Source organism: Talpa europaea, assembly GCF_964194135.1.
Source record: "Talpa europaea genome assembly, chromosome: 14".
In the NCBI taxonomy this organism is placed as follows: Eukaryota; Metazoa; Chordata; class Mammalia; order Eulipotyphla; family Talpidae; genus Talpa; species Talpa europaea.
Window position 1 is genome coordinate 6,228,541 of NC_140082.1, and position 20,549 is coordinate 6,249,089.

Sequence of the window (20,549 nt, forward strand, 5' to 3'; positions counted from 1 at the left end):
TGGAGAGCAGAACAGGCAGATCTACTGAAATACACTGCTGAGGGGATCAGTGGGCAGGACAGGAGCGGTCTGCTGAGCCATGTGGGTCAGCTCCCTGGCCAGGTATCAATCTCAGGCAAAACTCAGGCCTCAGTGACTGGCAATAGTTTGATAGCTATGAGACTTTAACCCCTGTGCCACCAGGGAAGCCCTGACTGATTTTTTTTAAGGTAGTGGTTTTCTTATTTTGAATTTGTGTGATGGTTTTACCATTACTAGCTTTCTCAGTCAGAGTGCGACATGGGTGATGCTGTGCCCTTGCACCATGGTCTTGGGTAACATTAGCCATCATCAGTAACACCAGGCAAGAACGTGTGCCGTGTCTCCATTATGTAATGATACTATCCCCCTTGTCACTAATAAGCAACTGCTGGGGAGAGAGTGTGAGCTGATGCAAATAGCCTGTGCCTCCCACAGTTTCTTCCTGGATTTAGCATCTCGATGATTCTTGCCTATTCATTTACTTTTTTTTTTTTTTTAATAGAGGCATGTTTTTATTTATTTATTTGTTTGTTTGTTTTCTTGTTTATGCACGCACTGGGTACAGTCAGAAGCACGGGAGGGTGAGAGAATTCACCAGAGCCAGAGCAGGGAGCAGAGCAGGCAGAAGGACCGAGGCACACTGCTGAGGGGAGCAGCGGGCGGCAGGAGAGGTCTGCGCGCCATGTGGGACCCTCCTCTGGTGGCCGGGGAGCAGCCGGGGATTGAACCGGCGCTGCAGAGGCTGCGGGCAGCTTCGCAACCCAGCGCTCAACCACTGCGCCACCGGGGAGGCCCCCCTATTCATTTACTTTGATGCTTGTCTTCACGTATCAGAGACATTTAAAATTATGTTTCAGCTACGTCCAGCAGTTTTTTTAATGTATGGAAATTTTTTTTTACACATGTTGAAATACGGAGAGGGGACAATAGTTTCCTCAGCCCTGTAAATTGGAAAGAAATCTTTTTTCCCCCCTAGAAGAACTGGTGGTGCCAGTTTGAAGAGAGTCTGTGCCTCTTCCTGACCTTGCGAGAGTCACCTTGGACAGTGCCTTATGCACCGCCTAGGTCAGCTGGGAAACTGACATGGGAGAGAGGTGACAGCCTCAGCTGACGGCTGCAGCTCTCTTCCTGCAGGAAGACTGGGGTACATAGCCCTTTTCTAGGGCTTGGGGTACACATGGGTGAGGAATAGACAGGGTTTCTGCCTGCTGGAGCTGACAGCCTGATTTTTAACCCAGCAATTACTGGAATGTTGGTATTGCCCGGCATTGAGAAGGTAGGATGGAAGGATCTGACTGGAGAGACACTCGTGCAGAGGCGATGTGTGGCACTGCCAGGGAAAGTGGAGAGGCCACCAGTACCTGAGCGCCAGGTGGGGCCCTGCAGGGTCCTGTTGACATTGTCACTTTATTAAAAGGATTTTATTCTGACTAAAAGTGAAATTCCTAAATCCAAAGGTGGACCTAAGGGCTGCTTCTGTGCTGAGCATTTTTTGTACATTCATTTCTTTCCACCTCATACAGTGCTGAGTTAAGTTTTTCTAAGCGTAGCAAGAAACCCAGAAGCTCTAAGGGAAAAAGCTGATAAATCGGTCCATGCCAAGATGAATTTGTGGGGAAAGAAAGACCACAAACAGAATTAAAAAGGGGAAAAATACAAATACTTGCATATATACAATAAAGGGTCATTTTCTGGTTATGTCAAGAACTCATGGGGCCTCTCTGGTGGTGCAGCGGTTGAGTGCTGGGTTGTGAAGCTGCCCGCGGCCTCTGCGGCGCCGGTTCGATCCCCGGCTGTTCCCCGGCCACCGGAGGAGGGTCCCACATGGCACACAGACCTCTCCTGCCGCCCGCTGCTCCCCTCAGCAGTGTACTTCGGTCCTTCTGCCTGCTCTGCTCCCTGCTCTGGCTCTGGTGAATTCTCTCACCCTCCTGCGCTTCTGACTGTACCCAGTGCTTGTATAAATAAATAAATAAATCTTAAAAAAAAAAAAAAGAACTCATGGAAGTCAATAAAAACAAAAATCCAATAGAAAATGAGCTATGCCATCCTGACAATTCACAGAAGAGGGGGTGAAAACTAGGCTGAAAACCTGACAGAGTGCTTAGTCTCCCACAGAAATGGAAACTAGAATATCATTTTCCATGACTTAGTGATAAAGAGGTTTGGTAAATGTGTGTCATATTGGCAAAAGTGAGAGAAAACAGGGGCTTTCATGTTCTGCTTACAGGAGTCGAAACTGGCACCTTCTTTTGAGAGCTGTTTGGCAAATTCGTTAATGTGAAAAAAATCTCTTGACAAAGCAGTTTTATTTTTAAAAATTTAAGTCACGGATACCTGTGAAAGTCAGCAAAGATTTGTAAAGGCTGTGTTCCGGTGCCTTGCTTGTCATAACTAAAGCAGAGGAGTAACATAGAACCCCGTACCAACGGTTAAATTACGGATGGTAGTTCATACAATGGAATATTGTTTAACTACTATAATGAATGTTCTGATGTAGAAAGGGCTTCAAATTGTAATAGAAATTGGATGTACAGGGCCTCCCTGATGGTACAAGGGGTTAAGTCTCAGCACTATGAAGCTATTGGCAGCCACTGCAGCACAAGTTCAATCCCCGTCCAGACCACTGCTGCCTCACTCCCTGCTCATCTCAGCAGTGTATTTCAGTAGATCTGCCTGTTCTGCTCCCCACTCTGTTTCTGGTGAATCCTCTCACCCCCACACTTCTGGCCTACATCCTAGGTCTGGTATGCATAAATAAATAAAATAAATATTTAAAAAAAGAAATTGGATGTACATGAGGGTTGCATTTGTGCTTGCACATGCGTGTGCTTCACAGGCAGGCATGGAAGAAGTGATGTTAAAGTTTTAAATCCCAGCATGTCGATTCGTTATTGCTCTTGATTATGGCTCCAATTGCAATGTATGTTTTTTTCCCCATATCACCAAGCCCCAAGTTAGATAACCTACACTTTAACTGAATTCTGGAGATAGCACCTGTCTACCTGGAGATAGCACCAGATTCCACAGGTTAAGGACTCAGTCCTACAAAACTGTCCCCCCTTACCCCATGAGTCACCTGTGTTTCTCACTGACCCGCTGTGAGGGGCCTGTGGTCCCCAGATCAATTTGCTACAGCAGCTAACAGAATTCACAGAAACGTTCTCTTTACTAGATTATCCACTCTTTATTAAAGGCTGTAACTCAGAAGGAGCCAGACAGAAGAGATACATAGCACAAGGAATGGGCCATTTGGGTAAATACCTAGGAGTGGAATTGCTGGATCATATGGAAGCTCTATCTTTAGTAGGTCAAGAAATCTCCACACAGCTCTCCATAATAGTTGGACCAGTTTGCACTCCCACCAGCAGTGCAGGAGAGTTCCTTTTTCTCCACACCCTCGCCAACATTTGTTGTTGCTAGTTTTTTTTTATTATGTGCCATTCTCATTGGTGTAAGATGGTATCTCATGGTAGTTTTGATTTCCGCAACATTTTTTATTTTTTTTTTTTAATTTTTTTATAGAGGTATGTTTTATTTATTTATTTATTTATTTGTTTGCTTTGTTTATCCAAGCACTGGGTACAGTCAGAAGCGCGGGAGGGTGAGAGAATTCACAAGAGCCAGAGCGGGGAGCAGAGCAGGCAGAAGGACCAAGGTACACTGCTGAGGGGAGCAGTGGGCGGCAGGAGAGGTCTGCGCGCCATGCGGGACCCTCCTCCAGTGGCCGGGGAGCAGCCGGGGATCGAACCGGCGTCCCAGAGGCCGCGGGCAGCTTCACAACCCAGCGCTCAACCGCTTCCGCAACATTTTTTAAACGTTACCTGCTTACCTGAGATCTGTTGCTTCTTAATTAAGGCAGGGAACTGCCTGTTATCAGCTGTCTCCCTCTTGGCTAGCCAGCAGTCTTTTATTTTTAAAGATTTATTTTATTTATACAAGAGCTGGGGTACAGGCCAGAGGCATGGGAGGGTGAGAAGATTCACCAGAGACAGAGTGGGGAATAAAACAGGCAAACAAACGAGGTGAATCCTCTCACCCCATCCTGCACCTCTGGCCTGCACCCCAGTTCTTCAATGCAGAAATAAATAAAACGTTTAAAAAAATTATAAAACTGATTCCAGACCAAGCATTGTAACCATCATCCCAAGAAATGGTTCAGTTTTAAGCACAGTTTCTGCAGGATCCCAAAGAAAGTGAGAAATCATCTCAAAGCAAAGAGTGATGCTTCATCATTGTTTATAAGTCAGAGGAAAACATCAGGAAGGAGAAATAAAATTCCCTCTAAACTTACCAATTCAATGACTATCTTCACTGTCCTAATGGGCCAAACCCAGAGTTCTTTTACCCAATTTGAGAGGTCCATTTTTCAAGGTGACTGTCAAGGTCAAGAAGAACTTTCAGGCTTTTCTTTGCCATGGCCATGAACTCCAGTCTTTCACAGGAATGTCCTTTTTATTGCTTTCTGAACACTCTGGGATTTGAACTCCACCATCCATACATCTACCAATCAGGCTTTGCAACCACCTGCCAGGGAGGCCCAATCTTATCACCTCTAGGGGCTATGTTATTTTTTTTTTTAAATAAAAACCCAGTATTCTGAAGGAATTTGTTTTCCAACCTGTGTTTGTTTTATAATAATTAGGTTTCTTGTTTGTTTGCTTTATAAGAAGGCATATATGCCACTCAGCTTCAGACTCCTACGCCATGTAACCATAATTGTTTTGCAGTCAAAAGCAAAAGAGATTTGACATTTTTTTTTTTTTTAATAGAGGCATGCTTTATTTATTTGTTTGCTGGTTTTGTTTGTTTGTTTTTGTTTATACATGCACTGGGTACAGTCAGAAGTGCGGGAGGGTGAGAGAATTCACCAGAGCCAGAGCAGGGAGCAGAGCAGGCAGAAGGACCGAAGTACACTGCTGAGGGGAGCAGCGGGCGGCAGGAGAGGTCTGCGCGCCATGTGGGACCCTCCTCCGGTGGCCGGGGAGCAGCCGGGGATCGAACCGGTGCCGCAGAGGCCGCGCGGTTTCACAACCCAGCGCTCAACCGCTGCGCCACCGGGGAGGCCCGAGATTTGACATTTTTTAAAAAGATTTATTTATTTATTTATACAAGAACCAGGGTACAGGCTAGATTGTGGGAGGGTGAGAAGATTCACCAGAGACAGAGTGGGGAACAGAACAGGTAGACTGATGAAATACACTGCTGAGGGGAGAAGCGGTCGCGACAAGAGAGATCTGCCCCACCATGTGGGACCCTTGTTGGCTGGCCGGGATTGAACCGCTGCTGCAGAGGCTGCGGACAGCTTCACAGCACTGCGCTCAACCGCCTGCGCCACCAGGGGAGGCTCGAGATTTGACATTTTAATTAGCTTATGTGGGTAGACAAGTTGAGGGTTAATGTAAGATTTCCATTATACTTTTAGAAAAGTTATAAATAACTGGTAACCCTCTGTTGCTACTTTTTAATTTCCCAGGACGGTGGGGGACGCAGTGAGGTCTATAGATAAAAGAAACTGCGGGCAAGATGAGACCAAAAAAATTGGATAGTTTAGCCATTCTAGGTGCAAAAGTATTGGGTGCTGGAATGATAGGTATCAAATAAATTGAGGCTGAGTTTTCCCTGGGTGAAATTCTGTCTCAATCTTCTGATAGGCTCTTGTATTAAAAAACAAACTCTTTTTTTTTTTTTTCCTTTTGAGCTGAGTCTTGTGATTTTTCTCTTGGGCCATCAAGATGATGTTTAGGCTCTCCCCACCCCCTAATGCTAGAAAGATGGCAGAGGAAAATGAGAAATTCTTGCTCAGTGTGACCAATAGGAGTGTTGCTGGACTAGGGTTCTTGCTTTTTCTGATGGTTTCTTGTCAGAACAGTCTTGTCTTTATTATTATACTTGTCGGTGCTTGGTATTTCCAGTACCTCAAATTTAACCAGTACCAAGTCAAACATTTTCCTCTCCCTATCCTTCCACATTGCAACACCTGCTATTTTCAACCTTCTAGTTGCTAGCACCAAACTTAGCAGTTATTATTGCTCCTTTCTCTCTTTCGCATCCAGTGGGGATCTTGGGAATCCTGCTGGCTCCCCTAAAGATGGTCCTCTTGGGACCATTCATCACTGCTCTGCTGCTGCCACTTTGGTCCTTGGCACCACCATTTTTGGCCTGAGTTATTGCAGTACCTTTCTTCACAATCCATGTGTGTCTCTCCTTGCCAGGGAGTTTGAAAGATGATTTAAAGATATGTCAGATCATGTTGCTCCTTTCGTCTTTGTGTGTGTGTGTGTGTGTGTGTGTGTGTGTGTGTGTTTGTAGAAGAATTGGGGGATAGGCCAGAGGTGTGGGTAGTGAGAAAATTCACCAGAGACAGAGTGGGGAGCAGAACAGGTGGACTGACTGAAACACACTGCTGAGGGGAGCAGCGGGCGAGACAGACAAGGTCTCCTGAGCCATGTGGGTCACCTCCCTGGCCAAGGATCGAATTCGTGCTGCAGTGGTTGATGATAGCTTCATAGTGCTGAGACGTACTGCTATTTTAGGACACATTCATGACCTCTAAAAGTAACCCGTCACTAATAGTTATCTCGTCTCATCCCTTGATCCCTTAGCCCTGGTCAAACACTGATCACCCGTCTGTCTATATGAACTTGCTTATTCTGGACGTTTTCATCCAAGGAATCATACAATATGTGGCCTCGTGTCTGACTTTTTTCATTTAGCTTGCAAGTTCACCCAAATTTTACCATGTATCTGTGCTTCATTCTTTTTAATTCTCAGCTTTTACTTTAAAATAAAACCATGAACTAGCATCTTCATTTTGCTGTTGAGGAATCTGAGGTGGAAAGAATTTGCTAGGGTCACAGAGGGAGGAAGTGGAGGGGTTCAGGTATGCACCCAGTCTGTATGGTCAGCTCTTTGCCCTGGTGTTCTCTGTCCTTCACTCTGTAAAACACTTTAATTGGGCCAGTATTTGTTGAGAAATATCTTAAATGTTCATTTGATTGTTAGTGCCAGAGCTCTACGTGTTAATATTGACTTATGTTCCTGGGAGCAATTAAAAGCATTGAATTAACCTGTTATGGTCCCACAGATCTTGGTGACTTTTGCGATCTCTGAAGGAAATCTTGCTGGGAACTGGAGAGGTGCTCTTACAGGGGATGCCATCATTTGTATATTTTAAAAAACTTTATTTTGAAATAATTTCAAATTTACACAAGTGTTACACAATACAAAGCACTTCTGTTTAATTTTCACCCCTTTTGCTTGTTAACCCTGTACCACATTGGCCTCCTCTTTCTCTCACTGTGTATCTAATCCTATCCTGAACCATTTGCAGTCTTCATGTCTCATTACTCCAAAATACTTTCAATGTGACTTTCCTGAAAACAAGGACACTCACATAACCCCAGTATACTCATCAAAACCAAGAAATTCACGTTATAGTATCATCGAATTCTTAGACCTCTTGCAGATTGCTTCTGTAAAAGACGAAACACACAACAAAACCCTTCTCTTGCCCTCCTTTCCCTCTGGTCTTTGATCTAGTCTAGAATCAAGGATTTCATTCCTTGTGTCCTGCTGCTGGCCTATAATCTGGGTTGGCCTTTGACTCACCCTCCTCCCCCACCTTCTTTCATGATTTTGATATCTTTTGAAAAGTACACACCAGTTGGTTTGTAGAATGTTTCTCATTTTGGGTTTGTCTGATGGCTTTTGTAATTAGATTTGGTGATGTGCTTTGGGTAGCACTGTTGCAGAAGTGGCACCACTCTTCTCAGTGCATTCTGGGGCTCAGGATGCTAATTTAACCCATAACTGGGGATCCTGACTTCCACCAGTTGGTTGAGATAGTATCTTTCCAATTCTCCATGGTGAGGTTCATTAGGACTTTTCACTTGTCAGTTAACAAGCAATCAGCAAGTATTGTGTGGGAAGGTCCTTTACGTTGCTGTGAAGAGCCTGTCCCTCCTGAAATGCTCAGCCACTAGTCTTAGCACCCATTGCTGATGCTCGCCTGAAGAGTGACATGCGGGTTTCAAGTGATAATTTTCTAATTCTGGTCTTCCTTCCCGTGTTTATTGTGTGTGATTCCTTGTGATTCTATTGAGAACTGTCCCCTTCCCCTGCATATATTTTTATTGCTGCAGAATGTACATAACAAAATGTATCATACAATAATCATCTTATTCATCATAACATTTAGCCATTTTTCAAATCCTGTGACATTTAAATCTATTCATATTATTGAATAAATTGAATAATTATCACCACTGTCCATCCTCATTTTCTTTTTTTTTTTTTAAGATTTATTTATTTACTTATGCTACAAGAGCTGGGGTGCAGGCCAGAGATGCAGCGGGGGTGGTGGTGGTGAGAGGATTCACCAGAGACAGAGTGGGGAGCAGAACAGGCAGATTGACTGAAATACACTGCTGAGGGGAGCAGCAGGCAAGGCAGGAGTGATCTGCTATGCCATGTGGGTCAGCTCCCTGGCCGGGGATCAAACTTGTGCTGCAGTGGCTGCGGATAGCTTCATAGGTTGTGTCTTAACCCTTTGTGCCACCAGGGAGGCCCAGAACTTCCTTCTTTCTAAGGCTGAGTCCTATTCCATTGATGTTCGCAATCACATTCTGTTTATTTATTCATCCATTAGTGAACACATGGGTTACTCCCATCTTTTGTCTGTTATGGATCATACAGCTGGGAACACGGGTGTGCAGTGCCTATTTGAGTCACTGCTTCCAGTTGAAATTTCTGGATCATATATTCTGTACTTAAGTTTTTGGGAACCTTAGTTAACTTTCAAAAATTGTTATCAATATGGACTATTGGTTTCCTAGTTTATTCAACGGGTTATAGTCTGGTAATGTCATTGTTCATTTTGAGGTACAGATTGTCCCTTATTTGGCTAATGGAGGCCTTTCAAGCTGGTTCCAGTATCCTTTCGACTTGGCCTCATTGGAACTTTTTCCTCTTGTGGCACAGTAAGATATTCCAAGCTTATCTTACTTCTACCATGTCAGCCTGGAATTAGCCACTTTTTCAGGGAGCTCAGTTCCTTTTATTGGAGAATGGTATTTAGAAACCAAGATAAGGGTGATGAATATGTTGTTTGTGGCTGGGGTGTCTTTGCTTCCAGACCCTTTCAGAAGAGGGAGCTAGGAGAATTGTGTTTCTACACAGATATGTAGAAACACCTGTGTATTTATATCTGTCTGCATATGTATTTTACAAACTAGAGTTTGCACTGATACCTTTAATTCTCAGACCACAGGGGCTGTTCCAGCTTTCTCCCTTTTCATATTTGTCTGCCTCTTTAACAGTGAGAAACCTAGTTCTCGTGATCTTTGATACGTTGCTTACATGTGAGGTCTATTTATTTGCATTACTTTCTCACCCTCACTCCTGTGCTCAGTCACCTGACCATGAGGATTATCTTTTTGGACCTGGCCCCTCCAAATTTCCTGGCTTAATACCCAAATCCTAGCCCTAGTTCTATTGCCCATGCCCCAGCCCCAGGCCCCTACCAAGGGGGTGGGGGGAGGGACAGGGATGGTCCCCATTGATTTATTTTTATTTTAAGATTTATTTTTATTTATTTGTGCATACAAGAACTGGGGTGTAGGCCAGAGGTACAGGGGCTGAGAGGATTCACCAGAGACAGAGTGGGGAGCAGAACAGGAGGATCTACTGAAATACACTGCTGAGGGGAGCAGTGGTGAGACAGGAGAGGTCTGCTGCTCCATGTAACTGAGGACTGAACTCATGCTGCATTGGCTGCTGATAGCTTGATAGTGCTGAGAGTTTCACCCCTGCACTACCAGGGAGGCCCTCCCATTTATATTTTTATTAGTGACTTAACTCATCAGGCGCTTTACTGCGGTGGCATAGAAAGCTGTACTGACAAAGCCCTTTGTTTTTCGTGACTCTCTCCACTTCTCTCTCTCTCTCTCTCAAGATGGTTTCACCCAAATATCACCGGTGTGGAGGCAGAAAACCTCCTGTTGACAAGAGGAGTCGATGGCAGTTTTTTGGCGAGGCCTAGTAAGAGTAACCCTGGAGACTTCACACTTTCCGTTAGGTAAGTTGCAATTAGGTAAGTTGCAAGTGAAAGAAAGAACCAGAGTTTTCTGGGTAGAAAATGGTAAAATGACCCTTGGACAACTTGTTCCCTTCACAGAGTCTGCAGGCCTGCCTGCTGCTCTGTGGTGGGCCTCGCCACCTGCCCACTGACTGGACTGATTCAAGAGAGGGAGACAGGGATGAGGGCAGAAGGCGTGTCCTGGTGGGCATCCTTCTCCCTGAGGGACCCCCGGGGGTGAGTTGGAGCAGACCATCACCCCTTCTGCAGCCACCTACCGCTTGACCCTGTTTCCTGCATTTTCTTCCCCTTCTCTTGATTTCTTAATGGTGAAAAATACTTAGAGCGTCTTCAGATCACTTTTCTTTTTCAAGAAATAAAACACCACTGAGGAAGTTGTGGTCCCTTTTGTTCCCCTGCCTTGTCCCGTTCCCCAGAGGAAACCACTGCCAGGAGGTTGGCATGAGTCCTTCCTGAGCACATTTTCATACCCAGCTCCACTCCCCGACTCCCCTTGTGCTGTGTGAACAATAGCGAGTTGGTTTGTGTCTTTTTAAAATTCACATCCATGGCTTTGTAATGCATGCGTTACTCTGTGGCTACATTTTAAAAATATTTAAGTCCTGTCTTGGTACTTATACGTGTAATTATCCACTTTAATGTATATCAAATTCAAATGGTGTGAATATACCCACTATAGCCAACCTGTTGTTGGGCATTGGATTAAAATTTTTGGAACAATTTGCCCAATATCCTGTTTCATGTCTCTTTGAACAGGCATGGGTGAGTTTTTAAGAAATTGATTTTCCCGTTGCACGCTCAAGTCTCCTTATTCTAGCTAGAACTGAACTATGTTTTGTGTTTGCTTTTATTAGTAGATAAGTTTCTTGAGGAGCCACTGTCATTGACTTCTGTTTTCCTACCAAGCAGGGGTAGATTCTTCTGGGTTTTTCCCAGCAAAGACTTCTAAACTCATGTGACATTTGAGCTGTAAGAGTTTGCATGGAGATTTTATAAAAATGGTAATAATGATAATGATGATGGTAGCAGCTTTAGTGAGACTTGACATTTATACCAGGCCATTATGCTAAGCATTATACACACACAGTTTTGTTTAGTTTTCTCCATAGCCTGTAAGTACCATTTGTAATCTCCATCTTATAGGTGAGTAAGGGGAGGCGGAGAGGTTATTTTGAGAAACTTCTGAGCTGTAGGAAAGTTGAGAGATGATTATCATTTATGTCATATTCCCTTTGTTAGCATTTGCATGTTTGCTCTGTGTGTGTGTGTGTGTGTGTACATTCCCCTGCGTGTGTGTGTGTATGTGTGTGTGTGTACATTCCCCTGCCAAATCTTTTGAAAATAACTTAGAGCTATCAGGACATTTATTTTTATCTTTGAGTACTTCAGTGTGTTTGTCCTATGTACAAGATGTTCTCTTGTAACTATAACGTCTTTATTATATAGAAGTTTTAACATCTATTCAGTGTGATCTGATTTATATTTAGTCTATATTCAAATTTCCCTTATTTCAATAATGGTTCTTAGAGCTATCCTATTCTTTATCTCAGCAAGTATATGATATTGGTTTGCCCCATCTTTTGAAAATTTCCTTGCCTCTAGAACCTTTTATTAGACAGAGGTGGGAAATAAATATTTCTATATTAAAATTAAGTGCTCTTACTGATAGTTTCAGTTCCGCCCAACTTCTTTACCTTTCCCATTCCTTATTGTGTCTTCCTTCTCCTGTAGGGAGACCCTTGGTTTTTAACAGCATCAGCATATGACCTGATTTTCAAAAAAATAAATTAAAAATATTTTAATTTTAGGTTTACTTTTTTACCCCTCAGTATATGACCTCATTTTCTCTCTCCTACAATACAAAAATAGATTCAGAATTTTTACATTACTATCAAACTCATAAAGTAAAGTTCGTGATTTCTCTGATACTCTTTTTGTTCTTGGACTATATCCCACCAAATTTGTACAATCAGTTCTACATTCAAAAGTTACAGGAATTAACTTTCTGTGTCATTATGAACTGACTGCAAGGTTAGAATCATTTCTTATATTCATTTTTTTGATCCTTATCTATTTCATTTTTTTTTGAATATGTGAAAATTAAAAGTTAAACTATATAAAAAGGCATGAAAGAAATTTCATTCTTTGCCCTGCCTGTTGCACCCTATTTCTGTCCATACCTGTAGGTAACCATTTCCATTAATTTCTCTGTTTCTTTTTGTGCATGAAGTAGAACACTTTCTTTTTTTTTCACTTACAGAAATCTCTTAGAGAATTTTCCTTATATTTTCAACTGCATACATAGCATATAACTTCATCCAATTTCCTGCAATTGGGGATTGAGGTGACCAGTATTTTACAGGGATGATAGAGTGGCTCTGATAACCTATGTGGTGTGTCTTGTACTTTTGGAAATGTAGCTTCAGGGTGAATTCCTGGGAGTGAGGTGACGGGGTAGAGAGGAAGTATGCACAGAGTGTAGTTTTTCCCAATTCTCCTCCATAGCGGTTGTGCCATTTTGCACCCCCACCAGCAATGTGGGAAACTGAGTGCCTGTAGTTTTCCCACAATGTTCCCAGTTGAATGTTGTCAAGCTTTTCATTTTCACCGACCTGGACAGTCAGAAATGGTATCTCAGTAAATTTTAATTGTCATCTCCCTAGTGAACATCTTTTAATAAGTTTGAAGGCCATTTGCTTATTTTTTTGTGAACTTAGAATCACTGTTTTTTGTTTTTTTTAAAGATTTTATTTTTGCATGGAAGAACTAGGGTGCAGGACAGAGGTGCAGGGAGTGAGAGGATTAACCAGAGACAGAGTGGGGAACAGAAAAGGTGGATCTACTGAAATACACTGCTGAGGGGAGCAGCGGGGAGACAGGAGAGGTCTGCTGCGCCATGTGGGTCAACTCCTTGGCTAGGGATGGAACTCAGGCTGTCACAGTGATAGTGCTGAGACTTAACCCCTAGGCTACCAGGGGTTCTTAAGAACTCTGTAATACTACCAAGTTTCACTTTTGATTATTTCCTTAAATACATGTTTTATAGACACTGCTACACACATGTGCACACCTCTGTAGATGCAAGCATCTGTGATTTTTTTTGCACCGATGAAGTTATTGTTCTGATTCTCTGTTGAGATGATCTGTGCGTTAGATGAAAAATTGATGATTATGTTACCTTATATCCAGTTAGTCAAGGAAGGTCCCCTTTTCAATTTTGAGAAAAAGATACAGAAAAATGCAAAAAGTCATGTATATTTTTCATGTTGTATTTACTGCCATTTTTTCCCTTCAAAACAAACTGTAAGTGAAAGCACAATTTCCCTTTTTTCCACCACCCTTGATTCTGTCCTTTCCTTTGCCCCGAGGCAGTTGCTAGCATGAACTTAAGTTTTTTTCTCTCTAGTTCATAAAAAAGGCATGTGTATTATTTATTATTATAATATTTATCATTATAATATTAAAATGTAATACATGTGTTTGTATTGCAAAAAATATGTAGAATTACTTGTGTTTTTAAACTTTTATAAATGGCCCGATAAGAATATTATTGGGCCTTGTGTTGCCTTCATGTAACATGTTCGTCCGTCTGTGCTGCTGCATGTTGATCTCGTCCATATCTGAAATGTTTGATTTTTTGGTTATGGGATTAGTAAATGGAAGCCCAGGTATTAAAATAGAGTCCAGTGTAGCTGCAGGAGAATGACCTGAAGTGCCTTATTTTACCCATTGGAAAAGGTTGTCAGAACAATTAGAAGGAGATATTGTCAGTAACGTTATGGGATACTTTTTCTTACTTTCCTTAGTTCCCATTTTTCTTTTTCTCTGCTAGACATGTATTTATTTTTCCTGGAGGCTTCACTAATAGTGCTATGGGATCAGTCTAAAAATAAGTTTAGGCCAATGGTTACCATTTTGGGATGCCAGATCCCTTGGGTCCACCAGGGGATACTGGGCGATAATGGGTGTCCTTGAGATGTATTTAGTAGGTCAGGAAACCCAATGTAAATCATAGGCAGAGTGCCCAGGCTAACTAAAATCCAAGTTTTATAAACTTTTGGCCAGTGTTACGTCAACTTAGTGGGATAGCATATGAGCACTCTCGTGCTGAATTTATGTCTTTAAAATGTTTTTTTAAGTATGCAGTTATATAGTGTCATAAGGGTGCAGTGAGATGAACTTGATATGTGTACTTATACATGTACTCAATACCACAATCAGAGGAAGCCCTGATGTCTTGTTAGTCAAGTCCCTTTGTGCCCCTTTCTAATCTCCCTAAGCGGCAACTGCTATTTTCATTTCTAGCTCCGTAGGCTAGTTTTGGTTATTTTACAATATCATATAAATGAAGTTATGCAGTATGCAAGTGTGTGTGTGTGTGTGTGTGTTTTAAGATTTATTTATTTATGCATACAAGAGCTGGGGTACAGACCAGAGATGTGGTGGGGCGGGGGGTAGGTTTGAGAGGATTCACTAGAGATAGAGCAGGGAACAGAACAGGCAGACTGACTGAAATACACTGCTGAGGGGAGCAGCGGGCGAGTCAGGAGAGGTCTGCTGCGCCATGTGGGTTGCTCCCTGGCCGGCCGGGGATCGAACTCGTGCTGCAGAGGCTGCAGATTGCTTCATAGTGTGGTGCTTAACCCCTTGCGCCACCAGGGAGGCCCTGTGTGTGTGTTTTATGTTTCACTTCTTTCACCTTTTTTTTGAGATTCATCCATATGGTATATATCATGTTTGTCTTTTTTTTTTTTTGCTTTTATATTGCTCCATGGCATTCCATTGTATAAATATACAACTATTTATTTATTTTGGTGATAGATATATGTCTTTTCAATTTTTTTTTCCTAGGCTGCAGTTTGATAGCTTAAATTTTCAAAATAGAAGATGTACCTGGGGAGAAATTAATAACAGAGTCCTCTGTTCTGTAATATGTGTGTGATGATTCCATCCACTGGATTTGTTGGTTTGTTCTTTGGTTTCTTTCGATATTTAGGAAAACTCTGATATTGAACATGAGATCCATTTTCACTAGTTTAATTCTTTGTTCCCCTTCTCCCCCCAATGGACTATTTTAGAAGAAATGGAGCAGTCACCCACATCAAGATTCAGAACACTGGCGATTACTATGACTTATATGGAGGGGAGAAGTTTGCCACTTTGGCTGAGTTGGTCCAGTATTACATGGAACACCATGGGCAATTAAAAGAGAAGAATGGAGATGTTATTGAGCTCAAATATCCTCTGAACTGTGCAGATCCTACCTCTGAAAGGTCAGTAACATTTTAGTGACCACAGGGCCTGTGCATCCCAACCTCCTGTGCCATATGTGCCATGCAGGTGCATCATGGGGGTTTGGTGCTATCTTGTTTCTCAGACTGTAATTTTCAAAGTTTTACTAAAGTATCAATAATAGGATCAGATTATTCTCAGAGTGCCCTTTTCCTACAAAAGCCTCAATCAGCATGACTTACATTAATTCTCCAAGGATCTCAGACTTTTTCTGGGTACACTTGGTACGTGCAGTAATTTGAAGACTGTTGAACTTCAGCTGGTAATCTTTGAGAGTTATGAGAGGAAAACAAATCATAATGGAGATACTAAAATAGCAACCAGCTCTCTGATGGCTCCTGACTGGAGTTATTCAACAATGCCACCAATAGATGTCAGTTTGAGCTCAGAAGTGGAAAAGTAAGAACTCAGAGAGCCAGACATTTCATCAGTTCTTTTGTGTCGTATCTGCAGATGTGTGCGAATGACCTTGTTTAGAGGGAATTGTATTATTTCAGAGATCTTTTTCCCCTTCTGTTGGAAATAAGCTGATAAAAGCTGGGCTGGATTTTTTTTTTTTTTTGTGTGTGTGTTTTTTTTGAAGATTTATTTTATTTATTTATGCATACAAGAGTTGGGGTACAGGCCAGAGATATGGGGGGTGAGTCGACTCACCAGAGACAGAGTGGGGAACAGAACAGGCAGACTGACTAAAACACACTGCTGAGGGGAGCAGTGGGCGAGACCAGAGAGGTCTGCTGCACCATGTGGGCTGCTCCCTGGCCAGCCGGGGATCAAATTCATGCTGCAGAGGTTACTATTGCTTCATAATGTGGTGCTTAACCCCTTGCACCACCAGGGAGGCCCAAGGGCTGGATTTGTAAACCGTGTAGAAAGGTTTCCTACATTCCCGGTCTCTTCACTGATTCCATTTCAGAGTTGCTTAATTAAGTTTGTACGTTTTATATTTGCAGTTATTTTTCTTCATCTTGTACCTTTATATCATCACTGATGATTTGCTTCTCCAGCAACCACTATAGCTTTAAGCAAAAGAATGTCAGCCAACTCTGTGCAGTTTATTTCTAAATTTCACTCTGTTCAGTTGTAGATGGATGAAAAGTAACCTCAAGTATATTTCTTACCAACGAGCCATTAGTGTTATCTACCATAACACCTGCTTTCTTACTATGATCCTGAGGGGAAAAGCCACATTATTGACATGACTATGTTAATCTATTTTCTGTAATAACTTAGGACAGGGTTGTCTCAGCGTCTGTTTGCAGGTGGCCAACACCAGGATTCTGATGTGCTGGTTAAAAAACAGGTTGCTGTGAAAATACAAAGAAAAAAGACCAAAACAACAAAACACAGATTACTGGGCCTCATTCAGACTTAGTGGATCTCTATCTTAGGTTGTGAGGTCTGGGAATTCACTTTTTAGTGAAAGCTCTCACTTCTACTTCCAGTCTTTTTTTTTTTTTTCCTTTTTAAAGATTTATTTATCTAAAAGATTTATTTATGCATACAAGAACTGGGATACAGGCCAGAGATGCGGGAGTAGGGGGTGAGAGGATTCACCAGAGACAGAGTGGGGAGCAGAACAGGAAGACTAACTGAAACACACTGCTGAGGGGAGCAGTGGGTGAGTCAGGAGAGGTCTGCTGTGCCATGTGGGTCACCTCCCTGGCCGGCCTGGGAATGGAACTCATGCTGCAGTGGCTGCTCACAGCTTCACAGGTTGTGTCTTAACCCCTTGCGCCACTAGGGAGGCCCCTATTTATTTATCTATGCATATAAGAGCTGGGTACAGGCCAGAAGTATGGGGGGGGGGTGAGAAGATTGACCAGAGACAGAGTGGGAAACAGAACAGGCAGACTGACTGAAGTACATTGCTGAGGGGAGCAGTGGGCGAGTCAGGAGAGGTCTGCTGCGCCATGTGGGTAGCTCCCTGGCCGGAGATCTAACTCATGCTGCTGAGGCGGCAAGCAGCCTCATAGGTTGTGTCTTAACCCCTTGCGTCACCAGAGAGGGCCTACTTCCAGTCTTATAGTTTGTTAAAGTTTAAAATGACAGCCCAGTATATAGTCCAAGGATGTGGACAGTCAGCTTGGAGGCTGTTGAAGCGTGGGTCAGAAATATGGAAAGATTAGAATGTTTGAAATCATTTACAATGAAGGTCTTTTTTCACAATGTTCATGTGCCAGAGCAACGGTAAACATTCAAATGATTCTTTGTCTCTGCCATCATCTTCTGTTATAACTTCTTTAAAGGGCTGTGATTGAATGGTTAGTCCTACCTAGGTGTGGAGAACTGGGAAACTAGGTTTTTTTTTTTTTATTTTATTTATTTTTTGTGTAGAAGAACTGGGGTGTAGGCCAGAGGTGTGTATTGGCATGGGGGGAAGGTGAGAGGATTCGCCAGAGACAGAGTGGGGAGCAGAACAGGTGGATTTACTGAAATACACTGCTGAGAGGAGCAGCAGGCAAGACGGGGGTGGGGGTCTGCTGCACCATATGTGGGTTACCTCCCTTGCTGGGGCTTGAACCCAGGCCTTAGCCATGATAGCGCTGGGACTTAACCCCTTAGGCCACCAGGGAGACCCATTCTACAGTTTTGAAAGATGGGATATTTAGGAGAAAATGAGGGATTGAACACATTTGTTTTGAGTGACTTTGGGTGCATTTAAGAAATTTAATAGTCATTCTTAACAATTTTTCCCTGCCTGCTTGGGATGCAAATTCTGTCCTATTCAGGGGATCGGTTTCTCTTTTGTAATTGTATTTAGGAGAGCCGACTATGTAGGATAATTTTGTGAAAGAATATTGGGAACCATTGGGACAACTTAATTCATGTTCATTTTTAAAAAATGTAGGTGGTTTCACGGACACCTCTCTGGCAAAGAAGCAGAGAAACTACTAACTGAGAAAGGAAAACATGGCAGCTTTCTTGTACGAGAGAGCCAGAGCCACCCTGGAGATTTTGTTCTCTCTGTCCGAACCGGCGATGACAAAGGGGATTGTAGCGACGGCAAGTCCAAAGTGACCCACGTCATGATCCGCTGTCAGGTGAACCCCCATTGAACTGTGGGTCTGGTATAATGCTGCCTTCGGTGGTATTTTTCTGGGAGAAGACAGAGAACATTACTCCCAAAGTCAGATTTTCTTTGCTCATTTATTCCAGGGCTTCTCTACTTTTCATACATTGTTTATCATAATTGTTTCATCATTTCAGAACTTTATTAAATTGCTTGTTTCCAGTCTGTCTCGGGCAGATTAAATCATGCCTTGGTGCGTCACCTGTCCTGCAGTTTTGAATCTTCTTCAGCGTAATGGCCCCTGGAGATGGCCTCAATCCCAGTTTCTAAAGCTCCTCCCCAGGCTTGCCCGGTCTAGCCTGTGCCAACATACGCTGCATGTGACAGGTTCTATGTTAAGACTGGGTGAACTGAATGAACCATTTCTTGTTTTTGCTGTGGCCACTGGATCAAGGAGGTTGATTCTTGGACAACTATGTCAAACTTGTTCGTTTGTTTGCTTTTTAAAGAATTATTTATTGATTTATTTATTTGTGCATACAAGAATGGGGTAGGCTAGAGGTGTGGGGGGCGAGAGGATTCACCAGAGATAGAGTGGGGAGTAGAACAGGCAGATTGACTGAAATACACTGCTGAGGGGAGCAGCGGGCGAGACAGGAGAGGTCTGCTGCACCATGTGGGTAGCTCCCTGGCTGGGGATCAAACTCGTGTTGCAGTGGCTGTGGATAGCTTCATAGTGCTGTGCTTATCAACCCCTTGTGCCACCAGGGATGCTGCTCAAGGACAATTTCTATAGACTGCTTTTTTCTGTCCTGTGTATACGGCATAGTTTCCTATTTCTTCGCATGTCTCATAATTTTTTTATTGCAAACTATACCATTAAAAAAAAAAATAAGCTGTCCTTCCCAGAGTTTGTTGGTGCCACTTTTTATTGTGTCTGTACTTCTTGTTGTTTTTGTGTTTAGTGACTTTCCTGTTCTTTGTTATGTGTGGCCTCTGAAGTCTTTGCTTGGTTAACTTAGTGATCAGTTAATGATTGGACAGAGATTTCTATTCAATCACTACTTTACTCTGCTGATGTAAATTCAGCAGTGTGTGTGTGTGTGTGTGTGTGTGTGTGTTGCGGCTTGTGTCTTCTGTGCTCTGACACCTTAAAACTCTGCCTTAGCCTTCACTTCGAGGTCAGTTGGAGGTAAAGATTAGAACCTTCCTGTATCTTTCTTGGACTCACACAGCCCTGCACACAACCTTCTAGATTCTCAAGAATATGTTGGAGTTTTCAAAACTCCCTCTGGACATTGCCTAAGTTTTCCTTTTAAATTTTTGGTCAGTCTCTTAGTATTTGCCTGACCTCAGGCAGCTGTAATATTAAACAGTGACTGCTGATTGTTTTGGACAGATGCCCTGCAGACATGGCTGAGTGAGCCCTAAGTCAGGTCAAACAAAATCAAGTTCTGAAAACAGGGTTTTTCCAGGTTGCTGCTAAATGGGCCAAATAGTGATGATTCTCTGGGGACAGGCCTCTTGAAAGGTCTCCAGATCTATTCTGTCCTATCTGGTTGGACTAGGTGGCTTGTTTCATAGCTTCTGTGGTTACATGCCTGTTGGTTTTTAAGGCTATCATGGATCTGGGGAGAGGTGGGAATAGGGCAGCTAAAACACTGTAACTTGGAGCACTTACCAAGATTCAGTCTATTTTTTCCCCTTAAATAAATGCTCCTCAGAGTGTTGTAACCTCTTGGTTAATTTTCAAATGCTGAAAAGTCGATGACAGTTTTTGCCAGTGTTCTTGTTGCCTTTATGGAAGAGTGGATTTTCAGACCCTTAATTGTCATTCTGAAAGTGCTTCTTCCGACCTCTAGTCTTACTTTAAGTAAAATATCATACCCAAATATCTTCATACATAATTTCTAGGGCTTTGTGTTTCTGAATTTAACTGTTGCCCTTAAATAACCTATTCTGATCTCCTTGTTTGAAAAGAAATTCTTGGTCTGTGTTTATAATTTCCTTTTACATTTTCATTGGAAGGTGAAAGTAAGGGCATGTGTATCCAGTGCTGCCTCACCAGCCTTGCCCTTGGCTAGTATTTCAGAGAGAACTAGTTACTTACCATCTATTCAGCAG

The 20,549-nt window shown here is 42.7% G+C and overlaps 1 protein-coding gene across 1 annotated transcript in view; it reads left to right on the forward strand.

Moving 5' to 3' along the window:
• Window positions 1-279: 279 nt before the first annotated feature.
• The window catches only part of PTPN11 (protein tyrosine phosphatase non-receptor type 11), a gene marked incomplete at its 5' end in the record, with an annotated part of 60,824 nt that continues 40,554 nt past the window's right edge, over window positions 280-20,549 (forward strand). Inside the window, 4 exons of the mRNA XM_084253192.1 lie at window positions 280-314; window positions 9,977-10,099; window positions 15,199-15,393; window positions 18,264-18,456. Coding sequence (XP_084109318.1) covers window positions 280-314; window positions 9,977-10,099; window positions 15,199-15,393; window positions 18,264-18,456 — 546 coding nt within the window. The remainder of the gene's footprint in view (window positions 315-9,976; window positions 10,100-15,198; window positions 15,394-18,263; window positions 18,457-20,549) is intronic.